Consider the following 26,415-nt stretch of genomic DNA (forward strand, 5'->3'; position numbering starts at 1 on the left):
GGCCACACTAATTCCAAGAGGAGTTGAAGCAAATATAGTCAGGAAGCAAAGTTGACTAGGAAAAAAACACAGCTCAGAGGTCCAAGCCGAGGCTAAAGCATTCTTTTGTGTTAACTGTTGGGTGATACTCAAAAATTGATTAAAATAATAGCACAAATACCAGACCTTCTTACTGCTGACTGCTTTATGATTGAAAATATAAGCTGGGGGGTTCTTTGCAGTCACCAGGAAAGAGGCCCTTACCAACAGGCTCAATGATCTGCTTTCTTGGGAACCTGAACTTTCTTTCTTCTGACTCTGCCAGTTAGGATACTCTGTGTTCTTAGGGCCCTCTGTTTCAAGATGTATAGTCATGAATGGAGCCAGGGACTATATTTGGAAAAATTCACCAAGGCCACCTGGCTCATGAGCAGCCAGTAGAGACGTCATCTCTGATGGGACCTGCATGCTGTGGTCTCTCCTTTGCTTGGCCTGCTCCTTGGGAAAGGATTTTGGACATGAGTGACCAAGATTTACTTTCCTGTTGCCATGGGCTCTGTATGGCTGTCTTTCTTGGGATCCTTTCCTTCCACTGAGAACCCAAGGCAGAGTGTCAGTTCATCCAGGCTGGGAGCCACATATGACTTCCCAGGAAGTGAAGTGAAATCTGTACCTTCCTGAGTTGTGTGTTCATTTATACATATGTGTACACCTTCATGGATAAAGCATGTGTGTGCACATAGAGCTTATGTACGTGCACACACACGCTCATACTAACTCCCCAGCTCTGACTCAAGAATCGCCTTTTGTCACTGAGATCTCTTCAGGGAAATGCTTGAGACATTTTAACAAATTAATAAAACAAGATCCCTCCTGATTCACCAGTGTGCCTTCTCTCTTCATCCCTGGGGCCTGAGCTATTTGCTGATTTGCTTTCCTGAGGGTTTCCTTGAACCCACAGTGTTCTGAGGGGTCACTGTACCTGCCACTTCTGCAGCATGGTCTTGTCGGAGCTGGGGTACCTCCTGTGGGACAGAAAATGATGGTGGTGACCAAATGTCTCAAGGTACAAATGGAGGGAGAGGTGGAACTTCCTGGGCCTTTGTGGGGTTGGGGCATCCAGAATGGCCATCAACTTCCCAGAGCAGCAAGATTATTTCCCAAGCTCTTCTTGCTCCCACACTGCCCTATTGAAAGATGGGTTCTTGCCATTCCCCTTGCTATTATGTGATTCCAGAATACACTGCTGCCTGAAGCATGGCCCCTGGAGAAGTCCCAGGGCCATGCAAGAGCAAGTTTGGGGTCTCACGCTCTACACTGGATTTCCCATAACCACAGCTTGGCCTTCTTTGCCCATGTGAACAAAATACACGTGGCTATAATATATTATTTGTGAATATAATATACTGACACGTGGATGTATGGCTAAAAAGTGCAGACGATACAGAAAGTCATGAGGTATAAAACAATAGTCTGCAAACTACTGTTCCCACACAAGAAACATCTATAGTTAATTTCCAAAAGAGTTTTAGCCATATGGCAGTCTATTTGCTCACACAGTTTAAAATGAATTGTTCTTGGTATGTGGGATCATCTTATCCACGTGGGTCTCCATCCTGCTCCTGGAGGTGCCCACATTGTCCTGTGGCCACAGTAGCTGGGCAGCCTGGCACAGAGGGATGGGACCTGGTGGGGGCTTCCCCCGTGCTGGGCTTGGTCTTCACAAATGATGTTTGTGTGATCACCTTTGGACATCAATCTATGTGACTTATGAGACTTAAATCTTGTAATGATTTCATGATTTGAATCTCTGAATGTATCTACGAGATAACATTTTCGGCAGCAGGACTACTCGGCTAAAAACTATGAGAATTATCAAGTGTGCTACATGTCGCCAAACTGTCCTCTTAGGAAGTTGTACCAATTTATATGACCACATATATAATTAAGAAACACAAATCAAACCAAGGAAACACCATTTTAAGCTATGTGGTAGGGAAGAGTATAAAAGTGTATAGGATGCAGTGTTGGGGAGGGCGTGGGGAAGGAACCTCTCCATGTGACATGCTGCTTCTGCTCAGCTGCTGCTACTGCTGCTAAGTCGCTTCAGTCGTGTCCAACTCTGTGCGACCCCATAGACGGCAGCCCACCAGGCTCCCCTGTCCCTGGGATTCTCCAGGCAAGAACACTGGAGTGGGTTGTCATTTCCTTCTCCAATGCATGAAAGTGAAAAGTGAAAGTGAAGTCACTCAGTCGTGTCCGACTCACCGACCCCGTGGACTGCAGCCTACCAGGCTCCTCTGTTCATGGGATTTTCCAGGCAAGAGTACTGGAGTGGGGTGCCATTGCCTTCTCCTGCTCAGCAAGAATGTATAAATCCCAGTTCCTTGGCCTCTGGGGTTCTGTGGTTCCTTTTCCAGTTCTATTTCTTTCCTCCTCTGTTTCCCTGAGATGCCCCTTCTACTCCCCAAACCAGGTTTTCGTTCCGGATGTTCCTCCAAACCAAATCAAGATCTGCCACTCTCTAGCCATGACCTCTGCCTCAGTCCTGTTCAGGTATCCATGGACTCTGCTCCCACATGCATCCCACAGGGACGTTCAGCCCACAGGGACTGCACCTTCATGTGACAAGGCCTGGTGCCCAAGTGCCCCAGCAGGCCTGCACCTCTTCATCTTTGCATCACAGCACTGCTGTGATGTCTGTCCAGGCTCCCCAACCTTCCTCATTCAATACCTTCCTTGGCAGATTTTCTATAAACAGAAAGCAACTCCCTTGCTGGGATTCACCTCTTCCCGCCAATAGAGAAATCATCATTTCAGTCCATCTTATTCAGGCAAACAGTAACAACAGGAAACAGACAAAACATGGTCACATTTATTGCATTAGCTTGCAAAGACTCAAGTGGAGACAAGCTTTTCTATGCAGTCTATAAACCTGAAGCCCCCAGTTTCAGAAAACTTTGAAGGCTATAAATGAGGACAGAGCCCAGGCTGGAGACAGTGAAGATCTCGACCTTGAAAAGAATGTGTTCTGAGCCTTTCTGAGGATGTGGGGCTGAGCCTCAAGGGTGTGGAGTTAGTAGAGCAAAGCCTGCTGAACTTGGTACTTTATTTTAGAAATCTGACAGTGGAAGAGGACTAGGGGAGCAAAAGTCCAGGAAAAGAGAGGGCCTCTGTTTTTCCTCTTTCAGAAAAAGTTCTAGAATTTTGCCTGTGGTCTTTTGTGACATTGCCATCATGTGGAATGGTGTGCAGAAGATAAAGGCAATTTACCATCCTACTCCTCATTTCACCGGCTATGAGCTCCAAGGAAGATCCATCATTTCCTTACCATCAAAAACAGACAACATTACCAGCAGTATCCAGAAACTCATCTAACCAAAGGTGAGTTCTCTCTGAAAGATTTCTTTTTTCAAAAAATCATGTTCATCTGAAGACAGTTATAGAACTTCCATAATGGTCTATGTGAATTTTATGAATATCTCATCATTAAAGTACTTCTTTCAGAATTGGTACTATCCCACAATTATAGCATAAGCTGTAGATTAAACAAGATGCCAGAGATCAATCTTGGCTTTCTAAAGCCCATCTAAGGTTGGAGGGAGCCCACATGGGAAAAAGCATCAGCTTTGGGGTCACTAGAACCTGGGTTCAAATTCTGCCCCCACCACTTGCTTGCTCTGAACTGCTGTTACCTCATCCTTCAAACATGGCTGACCCAGAAGTGCTGGGGAGCAAGTGTGGCCGAGGGTCTGGGACAGGTTAGCACAGGTGTGGGCACAGGGCTCCCTCAGTGGGTATAGTTCTAGTGGATGTTGATGTTATTCTAGAGCAGGATTGATTCTTTTTTACTCTGGGAGGAAGAACAGTGTGGACAGCGAGTGAAGACTTGTTTCTGGTCAAGACCTGCCTTGTTCTGCCAATACCATTCTGAAAACTCTTAGAATAATTGTGTCACCTGTGAATCAGATCTCCTGCTCTGTCAACTCAAGGTTTGCCATGGAGTCTATGGGGCAAGAGTCCAGGCCTTCAGGCCACCTAGGATGGAGTTGAGAAGAATGGAAGAGTTTAAAGTCACTGAGGCCTAGGTAGGTCATTCTGCTTAATCTTAAGGTGGCCTAGCATGGTGGGCTCACAGAGGACATCTTACCAACTCACCCTTACCCCAAGACAGGTGTCTAAACTCCTCTGGAAGACTTCCATAGATGGGACACTAACTTCAAGTAGAACTTTGTGGCTGGTCAACAGCTAGGCTGGGTTCAAATTCTTTCCTCTTTTGACAGTGACTTTTACCTGTGCTGTTTCACTTTAATCAAATCTGTGTCCATGAAGCCCTAGAAGTGGTCGAAGCTTGAGTACTGCTGCCACGTGGTATTAGGGCATTCTCTACCCCAGAACTCCAGTGCCCATGGCTTGCCTCACTGTCTTGCCTTTGATTCCACTCCCTTTAGTCCAGCTCCACCTGATTGGCACCTCCCCTCTACCCTGAGCCTGTCCTCAGAACGAGCCAGAGGCATAGCCCAGGAACTCACATCTCTCCTAGGGAGGCTGGTAGAGAAGCCTGCCAGCAGCCTTCAGGGGTAGGCTAGCCCAGGCCAGAATGGTCTCTGCCAATGGACTCATCTGGCTGGAGGCTACACCCTCTCAGCCCAGGAAAGGATGGGATCTGAGGTGTCCTGCCTGTCCTTCTCACCTCTGGGATTAGAAGGCTATGGCTAGTCCTTAGACACTAAGAAAATAACCAGGGAAAGCCTACAGGGAAACTGGGCCTCCAGAGCTGAAGTAGACATATTTAAGAAGACTGATGCCTCTCCAAATTCTCCTGTATCTTTTCCACTCACAAAACAGTTATGAGGCCATGGTGAAATGGGTTAGTGAGTAACTAAGAGGTGTCAAGAAAATACAATCCACAATGAGAAGAAAACTCACTCATCTTGTCAAACTGGAAGTGTGTCTACTAATGGTTTGGGCTGTGTCTCAGGCCAGCATCTTTTGCCTGGGTGTGGCTCTGGAGGAGCATGCTGGGGAAGCCATCTGTGGGGTGGGCAGAGTTTTCCGTGAGAAGCTGAGAGACTGCTAATAGAAACATACTCTGTCCTCATTTCCTTTCTCAGAAGCAAATTTGGGTTTAGTCTAGTTTTCAAATCTAGATTGTAGGTCAATGCTTGCATACTCAGTTGCTCAGTTGTGTCCAACTCTTTGCAACCTCATGGACGGAAGCCCACAAGGCTCCTCTGTCCATGGAATTTTCCAGGCAAGAATACTAGAGTGGGTTGCCATTTCCTACTCCAGGGAATCTTTCTGACCAGGGATTGAACCTGCATCTCTTGTATCTCCTGCATTGGCAGGCAGATTCTTTACCACTGTGCTTCCCTGTAGGTCAATAGAAATCCAGTAATAGATAGGCATTCTTGGAAAATAGAGATATCCTCCTGAATTAAAGGATATTGACCCCTTTTATTGTAACTTCCTGTCTTAACATGTATAAATCTATTATTAAAACAATAATAATATTTATCTAATGCATTAGAAACTGTAAAGACTTTTTGTTTGTTGTCTAATTTTCACAAGGACTCAATGAGATAGCCGTAATCTCTGTCTTCAGGTGTGGAAATGGAGGTGGGGTAAGAGATGATGTGCAGACTAGAGAACTTCACTAGGGTTTGCTAGAGCCTAGTGCAGGCACCCACGAGTGTCCAGCATACCAGGCTTTGCAGAGCACCTATTGGACCATACCTTGACCACACCTTGACTCCAGGCCCTGACTCTGAAGACAACTGCTTTCCTCTGAAGGGGAAAAGAAAACAAAAGCAAAAACCACCACCACAACAAAAAACCCCCCAAAATGACAACAAAAATCTTTGTTCTGGCTGGATTAGAGGGCAGTTACCTGATCGTCAACTTGGGTATATTTGGAAGTTAAAAATGAACATTAGCAAAACTACTGAATTATTATTGCACAACTATGCTGCAAACCTGATGCTGCTGATGCATGAGAAGTCTGGGGGTTTATATAACTTCAAATTACCTCTAGATGCTGAAAACAAGTGGCTCTGACTTTTACAAAGTTTTACATATCTGCATTTTAAAAGGTATTTATCTAAACAAGTGGTACCTAATCAAGAGTACAAGCTTTTACACCGCAAAGGAAACCATAAACAAAACGAAAAGACAACTTAAGGAATGGGAAAAAATGTTTGCAAACAGTGCAATCAATAAGGGCTTAATTTACAAAATACACAAACAGCTCATACAACTCAACAACAACAACAACAACAACAAAAACCCCCAACAACCCAATTGAAAAACGGGCAGAAGACTTTCATAGACATTTCTCCAAAAGAGACATACAGATGGCCAACAGGCACATGAAACGATTCTCAATATCGCTAATTATAAGAGAAGTGAAAATCAAAACTACAATGAGATACATCACACCAGTCAGAGTAGCCATCATTAGAAGTCTACAAATAACAAATTCTGGAAAAGATGTGAAGAAAAGGAAAACCTCTTACACTGTTGGTGGGAACGTAACTTGGTACAGCCACCATGGAAAACAGTAAGGCGGTTCCTCAAAAAACTAAAAATAAGTTGCCATATGATCCAGCAATTCTGTTCTTGAGCATATATCCAGACAAAATTGTAATTCAAAAAGACAGATGGACCCTTATGTTCATAGCAGCACTATTTGCAATAGCCAAGACAAGAAAACAATCTAAATGTCTATTGATAGAATGAATAAAGATGTAGTATATATTTTATATTTACACAATGGAATCATACTTAGCCACAAAAAAGAATGTAATGATGCCATTTGCAGCAACATGGATGGACCTAGAGATTATCATACTAAGTGAAATGTCAGAAAGAGAAAGACAAACACCGTGATATCACTCACATATGGAATCTAAGACACGATCCAAATCAGCACATCTACAAAACAGAAAGAGACTCACAATATAGAAAGCAGAGTTTGGTTGCCAAGGTAGGGGTGGTGGGGAGCTGGTAGGGAAGGAAAGGAATGGGAGTGTGGAGTTAGCAGAAGCAAACTATTATATATGGAATGAATAAGCAACAAGGTTCCACTGTATAGCTCAGAGAACTATATTCAATATTCTATGACAAACCATAATGGAAAAGAGTATGAAAAAGAATATATTAATATATGTGTTATTTTTGGTTGTTTAGTCACTAAGTTGTGTGCGACTCTTGTGACTCCATGGACTGTAGCCCTCCAGTCTCCTCTGTCCATAGGATTTCCCAAGCAAGAATATTGGACTGGGTTGCCATTTCCTTCTCCAGGGGATCTTCCCGAGCCAGGGATCAAACTTGTGTCCCTGCATTGGCAGGAAGATTCTTTTACCACTGAGCCACCTGGGAAGCCATATGTGTGTGCATATATGTATGTGTACATAACTGATCCACTTTTCTGTACAGAAGAAATTAACACAACATTGTAAATCAACTATAGGTCAATAAAAGTTTTAAAAATTAAAATTAATATATTGTTTTCATATATTGTTTCCCTTAAAATATTAATTTTATTTTTATTTATGTTTTATAACTTTCAGATTACTTATTTTCTAATTTAAATTATATGTTTTTAGAAAATTCTAATTAGAAATGCACTAAGTTTTAGAAGTTCAGGTAACTTTTAATTTTCTAGTCATCTTCATTTGCTCATTATGTTAAATCCATTTATTGTCTAAATTAAATGATCAATTTTATTTCATTTTGGATAGATATTAGTATTCACATATTTAAGAAGTTTTGTAGTTAACTATATTTCTAACTTAATGGCTTACCATATTTTTATTTTTTAATTTGAACTTTTTCATTTTCCTTTTTCATACCTTCCAAAATTTTCATTGCTTGGGTTAAGTTTGCATTTCAAATGACTTATTTGAAAATTATTTCATTTATTTTTTAATTCAACCTGGGTAATACAGTTTAGAGTATTTTTATATTTTTGTTTCTATATATGCATTTTCTAATTTTCCTATAATGTTATTTTATTATTTGCAAAATAATTTTAACATTTAACCTTTTTGCCAAATAAATAAACAAACAGATAAGACATCCTCTCAAAAACCAAAGAGTAGAAAGAAATACTGAGGCAAATTACAAGGAAGTCGAATGATATTTCATGAGCCACAGTAAGATATCTGTCCCTTCAAAGAGCCAAGCGTGGCTCTTTCCCTTCTGTTAGCAACGTGCACTTCCGGCGGTCGCCATGGAAAGCAGCTGTCCTGTACTGTAATCCCCAGGGCATTGCTGGGGGAAACCAGGAGGAAGCCCTGTACAAGCCCCTGGGACCCCAGACCCTGTCCTGGAGACCCTTTCAGCCCTGCCTTCCTTGCAGGCTGGAGTCAAGATTATGCTAATTAACGCCAGGTCTCTTGTTGCCAGGTGACAAAGTTTCACAGTCGAGGAGGAACTGGGACAACAGGGTAAGCATTCCTCTGGTGGCACTTATTTTACTTTAATTCTGCCAAACAACACCTCTTTAAACTCTTTTTCTCTCCTCCTCTAAGCAAGCAACTTTGGAAATGCAGGCTTCCCTGGAGTGCTTTATTTACATACCCCAGATGCCAGCTGATTCATTACAAAGAAGGGGAGGAAGCCGGCCCAAGCCCCAGGCAGGGAGGGCACCTTGCTGGCGTCCTCAGGCACCTGGGCCATGGACAAGCTTGGGAGGTTAGTGTGGGGATCCATGGGCCTTTGGGGTCACCTCGACGATCTTTCAAAGTCTGAGCCCCCTTGAGTGTTGTTTCCTGCTCCACAAGCAGGTGGAGATGAGTGTGTGTACTACTTCCTTACCCGGCCAATCACCCCTCTAAGGAAACTCACTCAGTCTGGAGGCTGGAGCCTGTGAAGGGAACCTGATGACTGCTGACTGTGCTGGGGTTTAGAGCACAGTCTGTCTTTTGAGAAGTCTAGAGGCAAACCCTTTGAGTGATCCTGAACCCCAGAGCCCACAAACACGTGGTTGAGCCCCAGGCTGGGGTGGGCTGTGCAAGGAGGACCTCAGCATGGAACACACTAGACTACACACTTCACGTCCCTATTTCTACCACAGACAAAGGTAAGTGCTGTTACTTCGAGTCTCCGGGAGTTTGGATGAGCTACTTAGCCTCTCTGAGCCTCACGTGCCATATCTGTCCAGTGGAGATCAAAATCAATAAATACATCAGGCAGGTGTAAGAATTATAGTGTCTGTAAAATGCCTGGCCTGGAGTAAGTGTGGAGTAATTTGAAGGAGGCGGTCAATATGGTGCTGTTGGGTGAATTTATCAGCATTATTTCCATCATAAAGGTGCTAGGAACCAGATTACCATTCACTGAGTACCATGTAACATACAATCACTTAGCATACAGTCATCACCTCAATTTTCACAAAAACCTGCAATTTTCTAACCCATTTTGCAGATTAGTAAACTGAGCTCACGATTAAAATCAGATTGTCAGTGAGGGTAGGGATGGAGCCCAGTTCTACTGGCCTCCAAGCTTCCACATTCCCCTTCAAGGTATCTCACAGCTTCACAGGTGGGCAGGTTTATAGCAAAGGCTTTCTCAATGCTGGGGGGTGTCCTACAGCAGATGGGGGTACCACACGGGGGTGCCTGCCAGTGCACACTGCTGGGGTATACCTGATCTGCACCTTGTCCACCCCTCAGCAAGTTCTCACTGGGGCCAGATGGGGCGTGGTGCAGAAAAAATGCAGGTATCACTGGACACTTGAGAACTGCCCCCAACTCTGGGATCGTGGTTGAGGTGTGAGGCACTGTGCCTCAGAGGAGCTGTCTCTCTGGCTTTCAGATGGAGTAACCCAAAGTCTGCCCCTGGGAGGCAGGGATGCCCCAGCAAGGAAGGATGCTGGGCTGCGGGGTCTGGATCAGGTTTCTACCCAGTTGGAATCCTGGTGTCCTGGCTCTCCTGTCATCAGTTATGTGGTCCTGTCCAGTCATCACTCCTCTCTACACCCCGTCCCCCACAGTCACAACAAAGGTCTTCATGGTCCTCACTCACCCTTACCTCGCCCTTCAGAAGCATCCACTTTTACAATTCTATTTACAGAAGTGGAGGCTGAAGCTGAGCGAGGCTCCTGAGACTGTCTAGGGTCACAGGATGGCATCTGGGGAGCTGGGTGGCACCGCATGTGGATCTAAGGGCCCTGCACTTTTCTCCCTGCCAAGCTGCTTCTCTGAGCCCAGTTTCTTTATCTGCAAGGGAGGGCCTGGCTGTGAGAAAATGCAATTGTGTCTGTCTGGCAATAGCAGTGCTTAAACCACGTTGATTGAAACGGAATTAGTTGATTGAAACTGAATTAATGCTCATCTCTTGGGGTTTAAAGGTACCAGCACTGACTTTGGTTCTTTGCTTTCCGGGTGTCAAGGTTGCATTGTGTGCTTTGAACATGTCGGTTGATGAACAAGGCATTTCTAGGCTGTTAAACTAATAATCTTAATATTTTATTTTAACTGTAAGGCACCTATTCCCTTTTGTTCCTTTAACAAATCCAATTAAAACAAAGCACTTTCAGAATTACAAAAGAGATGCTATTAAGCCAATAAGAAATCATAATCTTTTGCTATTGGGCCATGTGACCCCCTGGGAACTTTTGCTTCAAATAAAAGTTGAATTCTTATTACCCTCCAGGGGGAAGGGGCCCGTTTGACAGATAATGGCTTCCCAGGCAGTCCTTGTGCAGCCCCACATGGGTGCTGAGGACGGAGAAGTAAATAATATTAGAGGTAGAGGAACCTGTACATGTGTAATATAAAATCCTTAGCGCTGCGTTGATCAAATTAACCAGACAATCACCAAATGAAGTGAACCTTCCACACAGACACTGTGTCTGCTGCAGCTCTGATGTCATAGGAGGAACATCTCTCCCAGAAGCCCTGGATTAAGTTGAGTGGCGTGAGCTTGGATAAACTGCTTTACACCCACCTCACCCCCAGGTCCCTATCTTTGGGTAGGAGGAACGTTCCTACCTCAGAAAGTCATGAGGACTAAAGAAACCGGAGGACAAACCAGAGGGCACTTGCTTTGTGAAGGTGGCGTGAAGGGCCTCTAAAGGCTGGGTGTGCGTAGGAGAATGTGTGTGCTGGAGGCCGTGGAGGGGTGGACAGCATCAGGGGTCTGACAAAGTTTGTAGTTTGGGACTCACAGAAGTGCATCTTACAAGTGTTTGCTTTTCAGGTGAGGCCACGCCATGAAAATGCACTTCTGGTGACCGCACACAGCGTCTCAGGGCCCAGCATAGCAGGCAGACACCCTTCCACCCCTGCCCAGGGCAGCAGACGGCCAGCTTCTCTGGTGGGCATGTGGGAATGCAGTGCACTAGTGTTCTGAGGCCATGCTGCATGAAAAACGGAATCTTTAAGGAGGCCCACATCACGGGAGCCCAGGGATACTGGAGGGACTGAGGAACAATAGATTTCTGTCTCCATCATCACTCTCTTGTCCTAATTTTTTTTAAGAAGTCAAATTATTTCAGTTTATTTTTACACAACATGTTACAGGAATATTGCTAAAATTCTGAGAAGATATACAAGTAGAATAGTAACATACAATAATTTTTAAAATTTCTAATACATGTTTTCCTTTTTTTTTAAAAAAAAAGGATATGTATAAAATTTATTTGGGGAGGGGGCACACACCTATTAAATGAAGTGGCTGGTAGCATTACATGTAGCCTTTAAACTGTTTCCCCGCCCCCTCTCATTGTTGATCTTCAAGCTCTTACACTTAAATGACTCCACTAATGCTATTAAAATAATTTGAAATTCATACTATTCAACTACATTCCGATCTATATACATATACATGCATCTATGAAGACAAGAACCCCACACACTGGTCCCTAGACAGTGGAGTGACAGGCAACAAGCCTAGAGCAAAGGCAACTGGGGGAAAAGAGAGACAGGACAGTATAGTGGGAAGACCATACACTTTGGTATTACACACCCAAGCTTGTGGGTGTGTAATACCTAGGGAACCTAGGCTTAGCTGAGCTGTGTTGTCTTGTGAACTTGGGGAAGTCACTTCACTTCTCTGAGCCTTAATCCTTTTATATTAAAAATAGGATGGACACTTGCATGATTGCTATGGAGATTAGAGATACAGACAGGGCCAGCAGCATGCTGGCAATAGTTACTTTGGTACATATCACCTGAATGAAGAGTAGTAAGTGGCTCTTGACATTACGAAGCATTTCCAAAACTGAGTTCAGAAAACCCTCACAATCACGGGGTCCCTGTAAGATTTCACCCCTCCTGCCTGTCATCCTCATTTCCCTCTATCAACTCCACCAAGTGTCTGGTGGAGGTACTGCTGGGAACTGCACAGAAATCTTTCTCCCTCTAGTCTGTCCGTGTCCTAGCAATCTGTCCTTCTGCCCACAGGAAAGCAGAGCTCAATATAGCTGGGGGCAGAAGTGAAAAAAAATAAAAGCACTTCATGTCTATACCTCCAGTGAGTCTATACTCCAAAAGGCAGATCTAGTTGTAGAAAACAGCTCCTGGCCCAGAGTGGATTCTGGACAAATAGTAATTCTTTCCCCCAGCTTAGATGACTCTTGAGTCAAACATACGTGCCTGTTTTAGAAGTCTGGCCAAGGTTCTAGACACATCCCATTGACACACAGTGCCAAGGTGACCACCCACATCTCCACCTGCCACAGGGCTTCTCATGTGAAGGGACAGCTCTGTCTGGGAAGGGCTGCGGGACATGGGGAGCGATCTCAAGGCTCACGGGATGTCACAGCAGAGGTGAGGCTCTCCTCTTACATATCTATGAATGTGTCCTATTAGAGTTAGGAGAGAGAATAATGAATGACTTTTGAACGACTGACTTCACTGAGGGAAATTTGCATTACTTCCTCTTAAGAGATGTCCCACAGCAAAAGATATTTCTCCCCCGACACACAAAGATATCTCTCCTCCAACGACACAAAGCTTGCTAAGTTAGTCCCAAACACGGGCTGTGAAACAATGGTGACTTTGGGGGTTTCAGTCCCACAAAATATCTGTCCCAGTCTCAGTGTATCAACGAAAAGGGTAAAATAATTATGAGATCATGTTAGCAAAATGTTTAAAGATATCAGATATATATATATATATGTGTGTGTGTGTGTGTGTGTATATAATTGTTCTTAAAAATATAAAGATACATGAGTGTGAAGCATCAGATAAATTCTAGTATTCTAGTGAAAGATAATGATCTTACAACTAAAAATGCTTGCAGATATTCCGATGGTTTTAAAATATAAGTTGCCATTACATTTTTAATTTAGATATCCATGGGGTGTCCCACCATGCTGGTTGATTCACAACGACTAGATAGAAAAATTAATTAGAAATTAAAGTCAAACCAACTGAACCAGTTTTAATAAAGTATAAAAACCAATTGTATAAAACAAAAAGTACATTTAGAAACTTCTATTTGTGTTTCTAAGCTGTTCATGTGAAATGAAATCTATTATTTGACTACCCTCTATCTGTCTATCTGACTGTCTGTTCATCCATCTGTCTATCTATCTACCTACCCATCTATCTGATTATCTGTTTACAATCTTTCTCCCTATAATTGCCCTTGTGTGGATTGACCCTATGCTGATATTTGAAGAGTCTATGAATTGATAATGACAGGTCATCAAATGAGATTTAGCTGTACTGAAAGCTCATCTATTTCACACTTCTTTTGCCAATACGTATTCTCCCACCCAGTGGGCAGACCTAGGCAGGATGCTGACCATTCAGAATTGAATAAAAAAAGGGATGGATGTCCCTGGGCTCTGGGGGTTCCTGGCACTGGTGTGCTTCTAGCAGCTCTCACAGCTTAGAGGGGTCAGAATGGACCCTGAGCAATACACCCTGCTTTCCCTAGCCAAGAGCAAGTGTCCCAAGACAGATAAAGTAGGAGAAACATGAAGCGGGTGGGGACTGAGCAGGCAGCTTCTGGTCTGGGCTATCTGGGGGCCCATATGTGCTGAGAAAGAGAAGTGTGTTATCCCAGCTAGCCCCTACTTTGCCTGCAGGTGATGAATGACTGAGCAGGCTCTGAGTCAAAGGGCCCGTTTGGAGAAGTCCTTGTGGATAGCTCCACGCTGCTTCCTCCCCATCAGTCATCAGAGATGAGAGGCTTCTTACCATGGAGCAGGTGGGCTTTGGGGAGCAGGCGCAGCTGGGCTTAACTGGTCGCATCTCCAGTCTGTGGGAAGCATTCTCCCCAGCTAGGGCCTTCTGCCTTTACTTGCTGTGCTTGTCCTCCCTGAGCTGAACTTTGTCTTAATTAAATGTAAGAAATACAAAAGACAGCCTGGGCTTTTTGGGGCTCAGAAGAATCTGGTGGCCAGAATCAGTAGCAATCTAGATTTTAACTTTTTGAGTTTAGAAACTGGCCCCATTTATTGTTTACCTGTATAAATAACATAGAGACTAGGTACCTAGTAGGGTCTCAATAAACTTACTGAATGAGGGTATAAATGAATAAATGAATGCAGGGATAAGCACATGGACTTGGCTCAAATTAGACCCAAAGAAGTAACAAGAATCATGGACAAAGGAAACTTTGCTATGCTTTCAGACCCAACTATACTTTCAGAGTTGCCAAATAAAATACAGAACTATGCAGTGTTTGGGACATATGTATACTCAAATCTGTCCATTGTTTATCTGAAGCTCAGATTTAATGGGGGTATCTTGCAATTTTATTCGTTAAATCTGGCAACCTTACCATGAGAAGTCATTGGTAAACATGACTAGAACACAGGCTCCCCCTATCTCAGTCCATATTTGTTTTAATTATGATTTTAACTCAAGGGCAGTAGGACAGCTTTTCTGATATGCCACCTTGTGCATAGCTGTTCCCCAAAGTGTGCGTGTCCATACACATGGTTTGCATGCATACATACCCCAGCAGTGCCCACATGATACACACGTGGATGCCCTTTTCAAGGCAAAACATTCAGTTAGTTCAGTTGCTCAGTCGTGTCCGACTATTTGTGATCCCATGGACTGCAGCACGCCAGGCTTCCCTGTCCATCACCAACTCCCAGAGAGTACTCAAACTCATGTCCATTGAACCGGTGATGCCATCCAACCATCTCATCCTCTGTCATCTCCTTCTCCTCCCGCCTTCAATCTTTCCCAGCATCAGGGTCTTTTCAAATGAGTCAGCTCTTCGCACCAGGTGCCCAAAGTATTGGAGCTTCAGCTTCAGCATCAGTCCTTCTAGTGAATATTCAGGACTGATTTCCTCTACGATGGACTGGTTGGATCTCCTTGCAGTCCAAGGGACTCTCAAGAGTCTTCTCCAACACCACAGTTCAAAAGCATCAATTCTTTGGCACGCAGATTTCTTTACAGTCCAACTTTCACATCCATACATGACTACTGGAAAAACCATAGCTTTGACTGGACAGACCTTTGTTGGCAAAGTAATGTCTCTGCTTTTTAATATGCTGTCTGCTGCTGCTGCTGCTAAGTCACTTCAGTTGTGTCCAACTCTGTGCGACCCCATAGATGGCAGCCCACCAGGCTCCCCCATCCCTGGGATTCTCCAGGCAAGAACACTGGAGTGGGTTGCCATTTCCTTCTCTAATGCATGAAAGTGAAAAGTGGAAGTGAAGTCGCTCAGTTGTGTCTGACTCTTAGCGACCCCATGGACTGCAGCCTACCAGGCTCCTCCGTCCATGGGACTTTCCAGGCAAGATTACTGGAGTGGGGTGCCATTGCCTTCTCTGATATGCTGTCTAGGTTGGTCATAACTTTTCTTCCAAGGAGTAAGCGTCTTTTAATTTCATGGCTGCAGTCACCACCTGCAGTAGAATAAAGTTTGTCACTGTTTCCCCATCTATTTGCCATGAACTGATGGGGTCAGATGCCATGATCCTAGTTTTCTGAATGTTGAGTTTTAAACCAACTTTTTCACTCTCCTCTTTCGCTTTCATCAAGAGGCTCTTTAGTTCTTCTTTGCTTTCTGCCATAAGTGTGATGTTATCTGCATATCTGAGGCTATTGATATTTCTCCCAGCAATCTTGATTCCAGCTTATGCTTCATCCAGTCCAGCATCCCTCATGATGTACTCTGCATATAAGTTAAATAAGCAGGGTGACAATATATAGCCTTGACGTACTCCTTTCCCAATTTGGAACCAGTCTGCTGTTCCATGTCCAGTTCTAATTATTGCTTCTTGACCTGCATACAGATTTCTCAGGAGGCAGGTCAGGTGGTCTGGTATTCCCATCTCTTTCAGAATTTTCCACAGTTTGTTGTGATTCACACAGTCAAAGGCAAAACATTGGGGCGTGAAAAAATCAGACTTCCCAGTCAGGCTGAGAATGGGAAGTAGATTATGACAGAAATAGTCTATTGAGGTTTTTTTCTTTTTTTTTAATTTAAATTCACCTGCAATAAAGTCAGATACAGTTTTTTTGTATATAGTTCTCTGAGCTCTAACGTGTACAGCTTCATGTAGCCACCACCACAGTCAGGGTCCAGGCAGCTCCAATGCTCCAGAAAACTCACTTGTGCAGCTCTGTTGTCAAACCTTCCCCATCCCTAGTCCCTGAAAACCAACCCCCAATCTGGCTTCTGTACCTGTGGTTGTGATGTTTCCAGAAAGCTATATAAATGGTCTCATTCATTATGTAGACTTTTAAGACTGTCTTCTTTTACTTAGCAGGATGATTTTGAGAGTCATCCAAGTTGTTGCATGTATCAGTAGATTGTTCTCTTTATGCTTAATAGTACCCATTATAAGGATAAGCCACAATTTCTTATCCATCCAGGCACTGAAAGACCTTCAGATTTTTGGTTTCCCTTTGTGACAAATGTGAATAGAGCAATTATAAATACAAGTTTTCATGGTAACTTGAGTTTTTGGCTTTGGGGGGTGGGGGTTAAGTATTTAGTTGGGGAAATGCTGGGTCATATAATAACTGTATGGTTAATTTTATCAGAAATTGCCAAACTGTTTTTTTCATGGTGATATTACCATTTTGAATCCCCATCAACAATATGTGAGCATTCTAGTTGCTCCACACGCTCACCAGATCTTTGTATTATTGGTTTTTATGTCTGTTTCTTTGTTTTTTGTTTTAGGCATTTTAGTAACTGTGCAGCGGTATCTGACTGTGATTTTCATTTACATTTCCCCAGTGACTGATGACACTCAGCAATACTTTGTGGTTTTGCGGCTTATTAATCATCCATACAACTTCTATGGTGAAATGCTTCATTAAATATCTTGGGCATTTTTAAAAAATTGTATTGTTATTTTCTTATTGTTGACCTTGAGTTCTTTATAGATTCTGGATACTAGTTCTTTGATGGATATGGGGTTTTGTTTGTCTTTCAGAGCAAGGATTTCAAGTTTTGTTGAGGTCCAAATTGTCAGTATTCCCTTTTATGGGTTATACTTTTGCCAAATTCAAAGTCATGAAAAGTTTCACTCCACATTTCCTTTAGTCTTTGCACAGTAAGTTTACTTCCCCATTCTCTTAGTTTAATTTGCTTTTGTTTATTTAAACTGAGATGGCATATAACTGAATCTTTTATTTTATAATCCACCTGATTGCTCTGGAGATTAAAATATACATACTTATCTTTCTATAGCTTACTGAGAATTAAATTTTCCTATTTCCAAAACAACTTAAAAATCTTACCTACCATCTAGGTCTCATTAACTTCTCCCATTATGTTGTAGTTGTTGGTATGCATTCCATCTACATACATTGACAGTTAAAATTTTTGCTTTCAGCCATCACTTGTATTTTAAAAATTGTAAAAGGATAAACACAGCCTATTAATCAGATATTTATCATTTCCATTGCTCTTCCCTTATTCTCAAAGTTCAAGTTTCTCTCTAGTTTCTCTTTCATCTAAAGATTCCTTTATTTTTCATTCATCTGAGATTATCTATTTTGCCTTCATTCATAAAGGATGTCTTCATTCACAGTCTGGTTGACAGTTCCTTTTATCAGCATTATTTAGAAAATATTTTTTCCAGTTACCTCTGGCCTCCACAGTTTCTAGTGAGAAACCTATAATAATTCATATTGCTGTTTCCCAGTAGGCAACATGTTTTTTTCTTTAATTTTTGCTTTAATTTTGAGTAGTTTGATTCTGTCTGAATGTGGATTTCCTCCCAGGAAGATGAAATGGCAACACACTCCAATATCCTTGCCTGGGAAATCCACAGTGGAGCCTGGTGGGCTACAGTTCATGGGGTTGCAAAGAGTCAGTCATGATTGAGCAACTGAGCATGCGTGCACTATATGTGTTACACAAACATAGCTCCTGATGAAGGGCCTGGATGATGAAGCAGAGAAAGTTCAGAGCACGTCCCCACCCATCCCTGCAGAAAAATGGAGGCAGTGCCTTTGTCTCCTGACAGCATACTTCCTCCGGGCGGGGTGGGGGGACCTTGATCCAAAATAGAAAATCAGCAAGCAAGAGACACCAAGTTGTAGAAAAGAAAAGAGCTTCTAGAATTGGCAGGCCAATTGCATCTTCTTCCTAACTGTAGACCTTCCTCACTCCTAAGCCTCAGTCTTCTTTTTATAATGCAGCTAAGCCTATAGATCTTACTGGATTGTTGAGAATTAAAATCAGTATGTGCAAAGGTCCTGACAATAATATTTAATAGTTAACATAAATCAGGCTTTTCCTATGTACCAGGCACTGTTGTAGCACTTTATAGTTTACTTTATACTCCATGAGAGTTCTTAAAGGGGGCTATTTTCACAAATGAGGAAATTGAGGCACTGAAAATTTAAGAAAATTGTTTGTGGTGGAACTGGACTTCTAAGCTAGTCTTCTGAGGCCAGAATCAACCTGTCACTGTATGTGCTACTTTTCTGATGGTGGAAGTCCTAACTGTCCTAATGGTCCTAGATGTGATAGTCCTATCACGTCTATTGGTGCAGAGGTGTCTACAGTTGAATTACAGTGTGAAGGACATGAGGGAAAGAAGACAAGGGGGTTGGAGGTGGAAAAAGGCAGCACTGCCTTCTGTTCTTCCAGGCTCTACCCTGACCCTCTCCTCCGTGCTCATGGGAATGGTGTATACACATTCTCCTACTTGGGGGCTTTTCTGTGCCACTTTTATTACACCGCAATTATGGTAGCAGTGACTAGCTCCTCTGGGTCCAAAAGGTGAAGACAGACGTAATATGTAAGTCATTATTAACTCCTCCCACCTTACTCCCTTATATCAAGGCTATATTGCTTCTGAGAACTCAGCAGTCCCATCCTAGGGATTCACAGGATAACTCTAAGAAAAGACTAGATTTATATGAGGATTGGGGAAAGGGCACATATCCAAGACATTACTCCGCCCCCAACACACACCCAGAAGGGGGTGTATGTAATAATCCAGGATATAAGTCAGGGAATGGCATAGCCGGAGGGGCACTGAACATCCTTCACGCCAACCTTGGACCTCCCATTTTACATCTGGGAGCATGAGGTGTGAGGAGGGCATTCAATTTGCTGAAGGTCTTCGGTTAGGTTCCTTCTGCTAATGGCCTAACTTCTCTCTACTCTCCTCTTTCTCTTATTTTAAACCATTACAAGTAAAACATTATAATTTGGGGGCAGTCCAGTATCCTTACATCATCTGACTGGACATTTTTTCTCTTTTTACCACAGTCTATCTTCTAGCAGTTTCATGTTATATTTCCTCTAACTGAACACCAATCAATGAGAACAACATACTTCCTTTACTAAAAGAACATGGCCAAGGGAGCAAAAGGCCCCAAGGGCAAAAAGATCACCCTCGCTGTGGCCAAGAATTGTATCAAGATCACATTTGATGGAAAGAAACGCCTTGACTTGAGCAAGATGGGAATTACCGCCTTTCCCAAGTGTATTTTGCGACTCACTGATGTGGATGAGCTCGACCTGAGCCGGAACTTGATCAAGAAGATTCCTGATGCCATCTCCAAGTTCCAGAACCTACGGTGGCTGGACTTGCACAGCAACTACATTGACAAGCTCCCCGATACCATCGGCCAGATGACCTCTCTGCTCTACCTCAACGTCAGCAACAACAGGCTGACCACCAACGGGCTGCCCGTAGAGCTCAATCAACTCAAGAATGTCCGCACTGTGAATCTAGGCCTGAACCATCTGGACAGCGTGCCCACCACACTGGGTGCTCTGAAGGAGCTCCACGAGGTGGGGCTCCATGACAACCTGCTGAGCAACATTCCCAACAGCATCTCCAAGCTCCCCAAGCTGAAAAAGCTCAACACAAAGCGAAATCCCTTTCCCAAGGCAGAGTCGTCGGATATGTTTGTGGATTCCATCAGGAGGCTGGACAACCTGTATCTGGTGGAAGAGAAGGATCTGTGTGGGACTTGCCTGAGAAAATGCCAACAGGCCCGGGACAAGCTGAACAAAATCAAGAGCATGGCCACGGCGACACCAAGAAAGGCCATCTTTTCCACTTTGGTCTCACCCAACTCCATGGCCAAGGAATCCCAAGAAGATTGGAGGTGACCTGGGACCCTGGCCCTAAAGCAGGAAGGGAAAAGGGAGGGGGAGAGAAGGTGACAATGGGCTGCAACCTCAGAAACCTGAGGGCTCCTGCCATTACTGCAATAGCTTCTCCAGCCAAGCCGATAAAATACCTTTCCCTACCTCCTTGGCTTGTGATTTTGTTGATCAAAAGGCTTTTAGTTCTTTGCCATTTCATACACTTCTGTCTTCTCTCCATGCACACACCCACACATACAGGCACAATGAATCTGGAAAGGGCCATCCATCTCATTTTTGCTCTAGACCTCTCTTGCCTACAGCCTGTGGCCTGGGCAGCTGACACAGTCTTGTCTCATTATCACAGGTTTCAGGATCAACTACCAGTTCCTCAGTGTGGAGCTTTTTCTCCTGGAATGCTTTGGGTCAGGGCTTCAAAAGTCAGGCATCTCTAAACATTGGTTGGTAGCAGGGCAGATGGACATTTAGTCTTGGGGAGGGGACAAAACTGGGCCACAGAGTTGAGCAGATATTATCATTAAGTATTTGCATTAACATTTTGCGCTCAAAGCAGTCCTATTCTTTTCTCTTTTCTACATTTGCATAATTTGCTCTAGTAGCTTTTAGACTAACCCTGCAAGCCCTTGACTGTGTGAATGAATGAGGTTCACTCCCATCTAATTATGTGCAATGCTTTTCCATACCTTCCTGGAATAAGGAAAGGATGGGTGCAAATAGGGGTTGCTGCAGTCAATAGATAAATACCTTACTAGGCACTGTGCTAGTACGTGCAGGGACTGTGTCCTGTGGGGGAAAGCTTGTCCTGCCCTTTGCGACCTGTAGGAAAGGCAGGTAGAAAGAAGACAGGGCATAATGTCATTGTTTGAGGAAGTTAAGAGATCAGAGCCTAGTGGTGTGCAGGGCTAACCTGGCACAGAGAAAAGATAAAGTTTCTGCAGTTGCACAGATCTGGGCCCAGGGAAGCTTTGCTTTTTACTTGCTACCTCCCTGGGCATTTTGCTTAGCTTTGGTTCCTTCATCTGTACAGTGGAAATAACACCAGCACAACTCCAAGGGTTGTCATGCATCTCAAGCAGATAGCTCACCAGATTGAGTATTCAGTATAAATCAGTTCTCTCTAAGAACTAGAGCTCAGGGCATCTCAGAGCGGAGATCCCACTTTGGACAGTGCCTTTAGTCACTCTAGATCTGCTTGCAGAACTCACAATAGCTGAGGACTTTCTCTGTACCACTCACTCACACTTTTACACTGCCTAAAAGAAAGGGATCAAGGAAGATAACTTTAGAAAAGTTTCTTGTTGTTTGTTGTTTTAAATCAAGGCTTTCCTGAGCTGGCAACAAGTTTTGTAGTCATCAGCGGAAAAGCACTGAGAGATATTAATAGATATCAATTAGTTTGCTACAACTAATGTATTTCTTTTTCATGTTATATACACCACAGCAGACAGCATATTTCTTTTCTTCACTCCTCATTGCTTATTTTCCTTAGAAATGCTTGACTACTGTATTATACTTCTAAAATCTCTGAAGATACAGATTCAAAATTTCCTTTGTAGTTTTTCTTGTTTATTAAATGTTGTCTATTATAAAAGTAAGAATACCACAGCATAGTTTTAAATAGAGCAGCTTAAACTATCCACAGCTCTACAGTGTAAGTCAGCTATAATATTGACAGATTTCCCTACTAGTTATTTTTCTGTGTATATTTTTATGCATAGTTAAAATAATAACATTCACATCATTTTTATCCTTCTTTGAAACACATATGGCTGCATGGTCTTAATAACCCTAATTTAAAACATCTGCAAGATAGACAAACATAGATATACATAATTAAGTTCTTGCTGGACATTTAGGTCACTTACCAAATCGTTTTGTGATAAAGCCTGTATGGTTAAAATCTTTAAAATATTTTGCATTATTTCCTTGATATATCTTCATTATTGCAAATATTGTACTAAAGCATATGTTTTTAAAACAATTTTTGATATATGCTACTAAGTAGCTTATAGAATGCTTGTACCCATTTATCAGTCTACCAGTAATATATTAGAGAACTCATTTCATTGCATCCTTTTGAGTCCTGAATGTCATTCTTTATATTTTCTTCTTCATTTAAAGTCCAAAATGATTTCTTAGAATCCCTTCTATAGATGACTAGAGGACACATGACTGTGAAATGAATAATGAGATGTCATGGCTTAGGCCCAGGAGACCCCACTAGAATGTCAGGCCTTGAACACGTTCCTAAATAGTCATCCTGCTAGTTTAGCTACTTCATCTCTGACCCAAGAAATACAGAAGCCATGCAAGGGCATTTGATCTGAACAAGAAGTGATGTATGTGGATGCTGCCCATTCCCATTCCTCCCACTTGAGACACTTTTTCTTTAGAATTAATGAGTTAAGAAGGAGACAGATCTACCTGTTTCCCCTACAAAGGGTCTTAGTCTGGAACACAGATTTCTCCTTTACCCCTTCTGCTCTGTTGTAACAACTTCCCCCACTGTGCTTGGTTTGCAAAATCTCTCTCTAGCGCCTCTCCTGGGTTTACCTCCAACTGACACCTTTTTGCCATCTTTGGTCTCTAGGTGCTTTATGCTACATTTGTTCTTAGAGCCATGTCTCAGGAAGGGGTTTCAAGTGCATTGAACGTCACCAGGACTGAGAAATAAATGGGCAGGGGCCTTTGATATGCCCCAGGATACATTAACCTTAGACCTCTGGTTCATCAGGAAACCCTGGCAATATTATGAGTGAAGCTGGGAGACAGAGCTCAGTTATGAAGCTGCTTCTACATTTTATTCCTCTTTTTGTCAGGGAAAGGTTTAATGATGATGCTCCCTCATGCCCTAAAATACCACAGTCACCTTTACTTCCTAGAGAGTGGATTAGGCCCCAAAATACTTGATAGGAAAACCACAGGGTTTTCTCTTTCCTCAAACAGAACAAAACCCTCATTCCTGCTAACCCAGTCACCACCCTCTCTGAAAGCCAGGCATGACCTAGGTGATCCTTGTGTGACCTCTGCCCTTGCCGTGTTTCTCCTCCATGATTTGGAGTAATTGCCTTGGCCTCTTGTGTCTTCATCCCCAGGATACGCTCAACATCACCCTAGAGTAGCTTATGGCAAAAACTTGAAGACTAATCACCTAACAAGAGTAAACAGCTCTGAAGAAGAAAAGCCCTCAGTTAGGAGAAGAGAGAGTGGCAAGGGGAACATTCCGGAAGCCAAGCTCTCCAGTGCTGGCCAAACCACTGACTTGTTTTTTAAATTAATTTTGCTTCTTTTGCGTTAGATTACCTGTGTGTGAAAATGACTTTGGGAAATACTTGGTGTGTGGTTTCTTTTTAATGTATATAGAGGAAATATTTAAGAAAATGATATATATAAACTATAGACAAAGATTTAAAAGAAGACTTTAAGACTTAAAAGATTTATGGTCTTTACACCTTTACACTTTACTTTACCTTTACTTTACCTTTACACTTTAACTGGTAAGATCCCAACACCAATTGCCTCAGATAATTAAATATGTATAATGTAATACTGCAAGCAACTAAAATCTGTACAAAGAATTTATACCAGAAAACCTCAAGAATACTATAGATAAATTGATGCAGAATTTTAACAGATCTTTCAGTAATGCAAAGGTAGGCAGGAAAAATAGACAGAAATGTACAATAGAGAGAAAAGTAGGAAACAAAAAATAAAATTTGGCAGACCTAACATCTTAATAATTATATTAAATGTCAGTTTCTTTATTTGTAACAGCTGCAAACTAGAAACAAGCAAATTTCCCTCAATAGGCAAGTGGTTAAACCAACTCTGGTTATGAGGCATCTTCTACATTTTATTCCTCTTTCTTTTCTGTCAGGGAAAGATTTACTCCACATCATGGAATACTACTCAAAGATAAAAAGGAACATATGACATAACACAAAGCTTGGATGGCTCTCAAAGGCATTATTCTGAATTTTAAAAAAGGCCTAGTTCCAAAGGTCACATACTCTATGATTCCATTTATACAAAATTCTCTAAATGACAAAATGGTAGAGATGGAAAGCAGACCACTGGTTGCCAAGGGTTAAGGATGATGTCGGGTATTAGAGGGTGGGCATCACCATGAAGTGGTAGCATAAGAGATACCATTGTGTAGATTCTTGTGACCACCACCACTATTAACATCCACAATTACTCATATGATAAAATGACAAAGAACTATGCAAACATATTGTACAAACATCAATTTCCTGATTTTGAAACTGTACTAGAGTTTCACAAGGTTTAACCATTGTGGGGAATTTAAGTGAAGGCTGCATAGGGTCTCTCTGTATTACTTTTGCAACTCCCTGTGAATCAATAGTTCTTTTAAAATAAAAACATTTTAAAGATCATGTACACACTGGTATGTTTAACATGGATAACTAACAAAGACCTCCTGTACAGCACATGGAACTCTGCTCCAAGTTATGTTCCAGCCTGGATGGGAGGGGGTTTGGGGGAGAATGGATGCATGTATATATATGGCTGAGTCCCTTTATTGTTCACCTGAAACTACCACAACATTGTTAATCAGCTATACAAAAAATTAATATATTTTGTATATTAATACAAAATATTATTGGTATTGAAAAATTAAAATTAAAAAGCAAACAAAAAATCTTACAGCCCATATGAAGTGATAAACAGATCTTTCTGTATCTGCCAAGTGCTAACTTATGAGTAACTATGGCAAGCTTAAAGTTCCTCTCCCAAAGAGTCAAGGCATTTTAGGGGAAAAAGCACCTTAACTTCAGATCACTGGACTAATGTAAAATTACCCATGTTGAACTTATCCTTGAATATTCCTGAGAAAGATGTTAAAATAATAAAAAGACAATGCATGGCTTCTTGATCTGTGCTCCAGATTTTCTGGTGGTGGCTAGGCACAAGCAGCAAACGGGGTAGGGGGACCACGAGTCAGCAAATGTTCCTTTCACAGTTCTGGACTTCAACATACCTGTCCATTACCCCATGTGGGCAGTTGACCAGGTGAAGCTGGTTGGAAAAAGGGGCCAGGCTTGGTGCAGAGAGGACTTCAGTTATACCTCTGCCTCAAAATAGGTCTGAGGTCATGGATAAGGATAGGGCTTCCCAGGTGGCACTAGTGGTAAAGAACCTACCTGCCAATGCAGGAGACACACAAGACTTGGGTTTGATCCCTGGGTTGGGAAGATCACCAGGAGGAGGGCATGGTAACCCACTCCAGTATCCTTGCCTGGAGAATCCCATGGACAGAGGAGCCTGGCAGGCTATGGTCCATAGGGTCGCAAAGAGTCGGACATGACTGAAGCATCTTAGCACACATGCATGCATGGATAATAATACAGCTAAGAGGAAATATGAACAATAAAGACAAGGAGCAACACAAATGAGGCCCGAACCAAGATATGAGCAGAACCCAGGCAGAGCTCATCTCTGGTCACCGGGTTCCACTGCCCATTGCCTGTTGAGCCAGCCATGTGAGAAGCTCCACAATGCCAGGGTACTGGCTCTTCCCCATGGCGTTTAGTTCACCTCTGGTTCTAGTGGTTCTGCTCTAACCCCAGGGTCTGAGTTGTGCAGCCCCTACTACTGCCCTCCTAGGGCTGTGCTTCGCCAAGACGCCCAAGGAGCATGTTTCTCCAACTCAGTGATGGAGCTGAAGTTCTCTTTTTCAAAGTAACCATGCACATTACAGACTCTGAGCCTCCCAGTTGGTCATCAGTGACAATCTCTGGAGAGTAGTGACTGAAGCAGCAGAAATGGGAAGATGGAGTACTTGAAATTTAGCCTCCATGCTGCTAACAGTGATGCCCTGATTATCATGGAAGATCCTCTTCTTATGGGGATGTATAGCTTCTTATGTTTGGTTTTCTAAGTTCTTTCCCTTTCATTATGTTT

At 42.7% G+C, this 26,415-nt stretch overlaps 2 protein-coding genes across 3 annotated transcripts in view; one reads left to right on the forward strand and one right to left on the reverse strand.

The window, feature by feature from the left end:
- The window catches only part of WDFY4 (WDFY family member 4), a 251,632-nt gene that overhangs the window by 33,947 nt on the left and 191,270 nt on the right, over positions 1 to 26,415 (reverse strand). The window contains 1 exon segment of the mRNA XM_043476353.1: positions 962 to 1,004. Coding sequence (XP_043332288.1) covers positions 962 to 1,004 — 43 coding nt within the window.
- Positions 3,266 to 23,882, forward strand: LRRC18 (leucine rich repeat containing 18). 2 transcript variants are annotated; one of them, XM_043476355.1, is made up of 4 exons: positions 3,266 to 3,363; positions 8,342 to 8,429; positions 8,912 to 8,913; positions 19,642 to 20,633. In XM_043476355.1, exon 4 carries the CDS (start codon positions 19,726 to 19,728, stop codon positions 20,491 to 20,493), a length of 768 nt encoding a protein of 255 aa, XP_043332290.1. In that variant the 5' UTR covers positions 3,266 to 3,363; positions 8,342 to 8,429; positions 8,912 to 8,913; positions 19,642 to 19,725; the 3' UTR covers positions 20,494 to 20,633. The 2 variants fall into 2 exon arrangements, with proteins under 2 accessions (XP_043332290.1, XP_043332289.1); XM_043476354.1 differs by lacking the exon at positions 8,912 to 8,913 and adding an exon at positions 23,586 to 23,882 and having other exon boundaries at positions 3,283 to 3,363; positions 8,389 to 8,429; positions 19,642 to 20,489.

The sequence above is a fragment of the Cervus canadensis genome, chromosome 8, assembly GCF_019320065.1.
Source record: "Cervus canadensis isolate Bull #8, Minnesota chromosome 8, ASM1932006v1, whole genome shotgun sequence".
NCBI classification, from domain to species: domain Eukaryota; kingdom Metazoa; phylum Chordata; class Mammalia; order Artiodactyla; family Cervidae; genus Cervus; species Cervus canadensis.